We start from the raw sequence: 7,608 nt of genomic DNA, 5'->3' as shown, positions 1-7,608 counted from the left end.
CTCATGTTGCTTACAGTCATGTGGGACTCACTGCTGTGGAGAGAAGTGAGGCTAAGGGAAGAAGGCAGGAAAAATTCATGGGATGAGGTGGAGGATATGTCCAGGGCAGTGAAAAAGGGATGGCTTGGGCATTCATGAGGCTTTACTGCCTTCAAAATCAGGAACCAGCCTCCTCTCCCCCCCACATGCATACACAAGGTGGTCCTGAGGTGGTAATTTTACTCTGACTACAAAATTAAGATCTAACATTCTATGGTATTCCCGGGCATTATCTTAAAACCAATTCCATAGGGAAAACCTTAATTAAAGGAATTTTGTAGCCTTTTTCTGGCCTTCAGAGCTGCCTGGAATTTTCTTTGCAGTCTCTGAGGCTGTCCTTGACACCACAAAAATTTATTATGACCATTTATGTCAATATTAGGGAAGGCAGGACTGCAAAGATAGGCTTACACTTAGTGAATTCTTGGAAAGTATATGTTGACAGCTACACACATAGGACTAGCCATCCTTAGAAATCTCACAGAAATCATTTCATTTCCATTCCCCAAATATGTATTAAGCTCCTACTATGTAGACATGGGTAAACATGCAGTAAATTATTTATTGCTATTGTAATACATGATACAATATTATCTATATTTCCAGACTTTAAGGCTAACCCCTGTATGTATCTCCAGGCCCTGACCACTCCCCTGATGTCATACCCAGCTGCCCACTGGACATCTGCACCCAGATGACCTACAAGCATCTCAGGTTCCAAAGTGAACTACTCAAGTTCCTCTCATTTTCACTCCTGTATCACAGAGAATATTAACCAACTATCCATTCAGGCACTGAGGTTCATATTTGACTCCATCCTCACTCCCCACACCCATGCACATTCATTATATTTTGTTTGTCCAATCTATCTCCCTCCTCTCCATCCCCTCACTGCCCTAGTTCAGGTCGCTATTATTCATTCATTCATTTATTCATTCACTATTTTTTGAGCACATGCCATGTGCCACTCATATTCTAGGCTTTGGAATTACATCCATGAACAAAAGAGACAAAAATCCTGCCTTCATGGAGCTTACATTCAAGTGGAGAGAAAATAAGTGAAACAGATAAGCATATATATTGTCATACAGTGACAGGTGCTTCAGAGAAAAAATAAAGCAGGGAAGGGGGATATGTTCATGTGTGGGGGTTGAAAGGTTTCATTGAGAAGAATTTTGAGTAAAGACTTGAAAAGGAAATGAGGGAGCATGTGGGTCATTTGGAGAAAGAGTCTTCCAGAAGAAAAGAGTATGAAAAGGCCCTGGGGTTGGAGTGTGCCTGGCCTGGTCCAAGAATGGCAAAAAGGCCAAAGTGACTAGAGTAGAATGAGCAAGGGGCAGTGTAGTAGAAGAGGCTAGAACAAGTTAGAGAGCTAACAGTTTGGGGAGCTTTACTTACAGTTCTGTAACTGCGATCTCAGCTATTCCACCCATTCCAGACTGGTGTACAAGGTGTGTCTGGTCACAGATGTCCCCCAACAATTGTTCTAGACTATTTACTAGTTGTTCTCGGCTATTTACTAGTTGCTCTAGAAGACTAACAAAATTCCACACCTCCCTATGCCCATCTTGCCCCACCTCCTTTCCCTGTGGTATATTAACCACACCCTTCCAAGGTCTGCCAGTTCCAGGATCAAGATTTTTATCCTACTTCAAAGTATTGCATACTCCCTTCTTAGTATGTAGTTAATCTATGTCACAGGACCCCCTTTTACCTTATACCCAATGGAATGCCTTTGCCCCTGGACCCTATAATTGGCCCTGTAGACAAAGCACAAAGCACTAATTGGAACCTCTGAACTAATTGGACCTACTATCTCCTATTCTTAAGTTTCAATAAACCCTGTGTCTCAGTCTGTCCCTAGTGCGTTCTTTGGTCTCAGAGCTGCACAGACTCCTTACCCTAAGACCTTGGGAATGGTTGAAACAACCTGAAATTGTGGAACTGTAACCCTACTATACTTTGAAATTGCTCTATAACTACCCGTTAAACCGTATTTTTAAATTTATCATTTTTCTGTATATATATTTCACAATAAAAAATGTTTAAAAAAAAAAGACCTTGCTCTAATCCATTGGTGCAAAATGTCCAAGGTGAGTGCAGATGCATAGAGCACAACGAAGTGTTTTGTTTTTTTAACGGGGAGAAGAAAAAAGATGGAAACAGGGAACGTTCATATCAAAATTCATGCCACTGATTCCTGTATGGAATGGAATGGGTGGAATAGCTGAGATCGCAGTACAGATTCCTGTACGTTTTGCCAAAGGCGGACTACAACGTCAGTCTGGGCTTCCTAACAGCCAAGGGAAAGGTTATGTCCCTACTTTCTCAGTTTAAAACCTTTATTGGCAACCGCTTGCCTAGGCTTAAAAGCCCAGGAATGTCCCTAGGGTGGCAGGGCCCGGCTAGTCCTTTCCAGCTTCCTGCAATACCACTGCCCCTTCCCGACCTGCGCTGTCCAGCTAGGTTGGAAGTACTCCCAGGTCTCTTTGAAAGGCCGGCCCATCTCGGCTGCGGCTTCCCAGGCCTCGTCCCTCGGCGCGCTTCCGGCCAAGCTCAGGACCCACGACACTTGCGCTCCGATCTAGCACCCCCTCCGCCCTTCCTAGAAGTTAGCCCGGCTATGCGTTACGAAGCCCCGCCCCCTTTGCACTTATCACAGGCTGTCTGCCTTTCCCACTGAACAGAGCGCTCCTAGAACACTGACAGGCTCCTGGCGGGGGAGCCATTCTTTGCAGTGAATCAAAGTGAATTCGATTTCGCACAGACCGAGCACAGTTTCCCACCCGCCCTCGGGAGCGCAGGCCGGCGGGACGTTAGTAGGCGGCGGTCTGCGCGTGGCGTCATCTCCCAAACCCCGCCTCCGGAGGCGCCGCCTAAACGCGTCCTTCCCGTTGCTTCCCTCTCTTTCTCTCTTCGTTGGCCATCATTGTGGGTTCTTTTGACTGCCATCTTCGACATGGTAAGCTCATCCGTCACCATCGGCTCCGGGGCGGCTTCCCAAGACCTGAGGCCGCTGTGAGGTTGTTGGGGCCGCGCGGAGCGTCGAGATGTTGGGACCCTTTTAAGGCTTTTTTAAGAGAAAGTCAACTTTGGCCACCTCTCCAGTCTTCCGGCCTGGCGGGACGCTAACGAGCTCCTAGCAAGTGGCGGGCTGCCCTGTGTCGGGGGTGTTTTTGGTGTCCTGCCGCCACCGAGGCGGGTAGAGATTTCCGCTTCATTTCACCTTTATCCCGGGGCTGTCGCGATGGAGGCCGGAGCCCTAGTCCCGAAGCGAACTGCGATTTGGGGGCAGGGAGAAGGGTCGGGGGTGGGGTGGGTGGCACTCCAGAAATTGCGGGCAGGATGCGTGTTGCCCATGGCTCGTGGGATGTGCTGGGCATCGGGAGGGGAATGTGGGCTACTGGTTTGCGGAAGGTTTTTCACCTGGCGACCGGGAGCGTACCACAGAATCCGTTTACAGGACTTTTAAGCCTTGTGTTCACGGACTTGAGCTGTGGAGGCAGCTGGAACAAGAGGTACTGTGGTGTGACCCCATTCGGGCCTTCTTAGTAAATGCTAACTGCCAATCAGCCGCTGTTAACAGGTTTTTTCTGTCATACTTGATGAAAACTTAAAAATATTTATAGGCTTCTAGGCATGGGAGGTGATCGTTATCTGGTGTTTTATATAGTTTATTACTTGACAGAAAACTTGGAGTTACTGTAACTGTGAGCTGGGAAAGAGGGCTTTGGTCTTTGCCTTCTTTATAATGGCCCTTTTGCAAGGATGTGTTGGGCCGAGTTGCAGGCGGGTGCTCCCGCCATTTCGTTCGATTGTTCTGCCTATCTTGGTGGTGGTGGTGGTGGGGGGGCAATTGGAATTAGATGACCAGATTCTTCATGAAAGCCAAAAGATGGAATGGGAAATTTGGAAGTCATCCTTGAAAAACTAGCATTTTAAAAATGGTGAGTGGGTTAGAAGAGAGCTACTGGATGCCAGGCACTTTGTATAAATAATTTTAGTTACCCTCACAATGAGCCTTACAAAGTAGGACCCTGAGACATGTTGTCTTGCAAGTGAGAGATTGTTGTGGTTGATTGAAAATTTTATTCTGTCCAGGAGACCAAACCTTCCCAGCTTCAGCCATCCTTTATGCTGTCTTCTAAGTCTTTGGGTGACAACAGGGTAGACTTTAAAGTGCCCCAGCCTTGTAGGTGACCTGGATTTGAATCCCAACTTTGCATGTTAATACTCTGATTTTGAGTGGGTTATTTGATTCCCTGGTTGTGCTTATTTTTACTTGAACAACGGGAATTATGGTACCTGCCTCAAAGAAGTTGTGAGGAACAAAGGGCATGATGTTTAGTTAAGCATTGGAAAATTGTGGGCATTTATTAAGGCATTTGTATGTTTGTTGGTTTGAGGGGAGTCCTGATTGAACAGATTCTAGTATTACTGTCTAAATTAATTGCATTTCTTCCCCAGTCTTCTCATAAGACTTTTAGAATCAAGCGATTCCTGGCCAAGAAGCAAAAACAGAATCGTCCTATTCCTCAATGGATTCGAATGAAAACTGGCAATAAAATCAGGTAAGACCCTCTGCCCCCATTGCCCTGCATGTTTTTTGTTAAATTTAAGATTATTTGGGGGGGGGGGGCATAAATATAGAATTAAAATCTTTATCTTTCCAAAAGACATTTCTAGAATCTCTTCAGTCATCCAGGCCAGCTCCAGGTACAGCTAGAACTAAAACTCAGGTCTCCTGCCTTCCTTTCAGCCCACATCTGTTTGGACCAGCTCAGCCTTGAAGACAGTTCTTGAGGGGAGGAAAATATCAGTGAGCTTTGCCCAGGGTCACAGCCTGTGCCAGCCCCAGTGTGTTAAACAAGTTTCAGAACTTTGGTTTGTTTGAAATGAAGTGTCAAGTTTCCTGGCTCTCCCAAATAATTGAGCCTAGAAGACCAAAAGAGAGGTTTTGGACCTGGCAAGTGAGTCAAGACTTGAAACATGAAGATGCTAGTGCATGATCATGTAGCTAGTATAGAACCCAGGTTTGATTCTATGGCAAATTTAATGGCATTAATTTGCTGATGTGACACTAATATGTGAGTTGTCACGAATACAATTGACCCTTTTCCTAAATTCATTTAGCCAGTTAAAAGATGTGAAAATCACCACCTACTGTAGCTTTGTATATCAGTTAATTGATAATGTTGGTCCACTGTTTACTAGACACAGGCCTTTATATTAATGTATAGGGGATACTCGCTGTTATAGGTGCAACTAGATTTTAAAACCCATAGTCTTCCCATCATAATAGTGGAAAGGGAGCAGTGAAGAAATATATGTAAAACTCAGTGCCTCCCTCAATAGAGGGTACCTGCTGTTATCAATATTAATCCCTTGCATTGTGGTCTCTGAGAGGTAGGGAGGCGTTTTACATTTACGGTTATGTACCCATTGCTCAGAGAACTGGCATAATAGAATCAATTTTCTATTGCCTCACCAGTCTTCCAATTTTTAAAATGTATTGAAAGCAGGTTGCAATTTCAATGCTTCGTTTTGTAGAAGTATTGACATTATCCTGCTGAAAGAAAAGCTGTGTTGATAGTTTTTTGATTTTGCCCATATGGGTAAAATCATGACACATTGACATGGACAATTCTAAGGTAGCTTTAGTTCTGCAAATCACTTGATCTGGGATTGAGATGAAAGGGGGGTCTATTGTAAAACTTAGATACAAACTTTTGTGCATGTAACCCATTTTGATGTAGTTTACAAAGGAGGGGAGTCCAAAATAATATGTCTGCTGAATCAAAAGTTGGTGAGTACCCTTGGGGCGGGAAGAGTTTCCCCACTACTTGCATCCCAGTTAAGAACCAGTATTTGTTTCTAGCCTTGGATCATTTTGAGAGGTAAAACTTGGCTTGACTAGTTCTAGCAACTCATTTTTATTCTCCACAAAGAGATCCAGACTTGTTAAAGGAAGGGAAAGTGGGACCTGTTGCCTTTAGAGAATTTTGTGGTACCTAAAGGGCAAAGTTTGGTGAATGAGAATAGTTACACTGAGGTCAGACTGCTTTTGTAACTTGTAGTTTCCTTCTATGTAGGTACAACTCCAAGAGGAGACATTGGAGAAGAACCAAGCTGGGTCTGTAAGGAATGGCACATGATGGCACGCATTTTGATTCTGTACCAAGTTCACTAGCACCTTCAAGTGGAAAGAGTTCCCCTTTCTGAACAGCTGGACTTATTTTTTGGGGGAAAATCCTGGCATTTCTTTGCTTTTATGCTTCTGCATAAATAAGTTGGTTCAGTAATAAATATGTGAGGCCTTTTGCTTAAACTGCCATTGTAATCTGGTTTGTGAAATACTGACTTTGTCCCTGTCTCCCAATCAGATAATCTAGCACAGCACTATTTAACAGAACATTCTGCAATGATAGAAATGTTCTATATGCTCGAAATGTGGCTACTGTGATGAAGGAACTTTCTGTGAAGGCCCAAATAGTACATATTTTAGGCTTTACGAGTCACGTGGTCTCCATTGCAATAGGATGACAACAGGCACAGAAAATACATAAATGAATGGGTGTGGGTGTGATATCAGTGAAGGTGTTAAAGGTGTGTCATCCAATACAGTTAGCCACCAGCCATATGAAGCTATCTAAATATAATAGCTTAGTTTTAGCCAAGTGATGAACTGGTTTTTAAATTTTTATTTAATTGTAATTATATTTAAATAGTGTCATGACTGGTGGGTGATTGTATGGGGTGGCACACCTCTTAACACCTTCACTGACATTTGAAAATTGAATGTAATTCAAATTTGTATCCATAACTAAAATTTTGTTAAAACACACCCACAATCCATTCATTTATATATTTTCTGTGCCTGTTGTCACCCTATTGCAATGGAGACCACGTGACCTGTAAAGCCTAAAATAATTTACTATTTGGGCCTTCACAGAAAAATGCCAACCCCTGATCTGAACACCTGGATTCAGGAGAATTTAAATTTTTAATGCATTTTTTATTATGAGCTTTAACATATGCATAGCAGTGATAACTTTGAAAATATGATTTAACAAGTAATTAGCAAATTTCAAAGAATGTCATGGTTCACAGTTCCACGACTTCAGCTATTTCCATTGTTGTAAAATATACATGTGGAAAAGTGTAACAGTTAAACAAGCAGTTATATATGTAAATTCAAAAACTGTTACGGGTTACAGTTCCACACTTTCAGTTCTTTCCTTATTATGCAATATAGGGTGTATACAGAAAGGTGAAGACTTTTCCAACACCCCACCATCTAAAATATACAAAGTTTCACTATTCATAGACCTTAGTTAAATCTTTTTTTTTTAATTAGAAATTTTATTTTGAGATAAATTCAAACTTACAGGAACAGTTGCAAAAACAATACAAACCCCATACACAGAACTCCAGCATACCCCTACCCCCCTCCCCCGATACCCCGATCCACCACCTTTAACATCCTGTCACACCACCATTTCTTTCTTTCCCTCCCTCCCTATCATCCATCATCTATTGCTCTGTCTTCTGAACATATGCGAGCAAGCT

General features: G+C 43.1%; 1 protein-coding gene and 1 non-coding gene across 2 annotated transcripts; both read left to right on the top strand.

Moving 5' to 3' along the window:
- The first annotated feature begins 2,123 nt into the window (after positions 1 to 2,123).
- On the top strand, positions 2,124 to 6,367 carry RPL39 (ribosomal protein L39). Its single transcript, XM_037820887.1, has 5 exons — positions 2,124 to 2,132; positions 2,306 to 2,650; positions 2,738 to 3,001; positions 4,507 to 4,610; positions 6,132 to 6,367. The coding sequence occupies exons 1-5, from the start codon at positions 2,124 to 2,126 to the stop codon at positions 6,178 to 6,180; spliced, it is 771 nt and encodes a 256-aa protein (XP_037676815.1). The 3' UTR covers positions 6,181 to 6,367.
- Positions 5,555 to 5,685, top strand: LOC119523887. Its single transcript, XR_005214691.1, has one exon. It is a non-coding gene; the product is annotated as a small nucleolar RNA SNORA69 (small nucleolar RNA).
- Positions 6,368 to 7,608: the final 1,241 nt, after the last annotated feature.

The sequence above is a fragment of the Choloepus didactylus genome, chromosome X (assembly GCF_015220235.1).
Source record: "Choloepus didactylus isolate mChoDid1 chromosome X, mChoDid1.pri, whole genome shotgun sequence".
In the NCBI taxonomy this organism is placed as follows: Eukaryota; Metazoa; Chordata; class Mammalia; order Pilosa; family Megalonychidae; genus Choloepus; species Choloepus didactylus.
Note: the sequence above shows the minus strand (reverse complement) of the source record. Positions and strands in the feature narration are given on the sequence as shown.

Excerpts from the sequence above, each read along its gene's own strand:
- RPL39 (XM_037820887.1), top strand. Across the intron at positions 2,651-2,737 it reads CCCCTCCGCCCTTCCTAGAA|AACACTGACAGGCTCCTGGC; the intron begins GTTAGCCCGGCT and ends GAGCGCTCCTAG. Across the intron at positions 4,611-6,131 it reads AAAACTGGCAATAAAATCAG|GTACAACTCCAAGAGGAGAC; the intron begins GTAAGACCCTCT and ends CCTTCTATGTAG.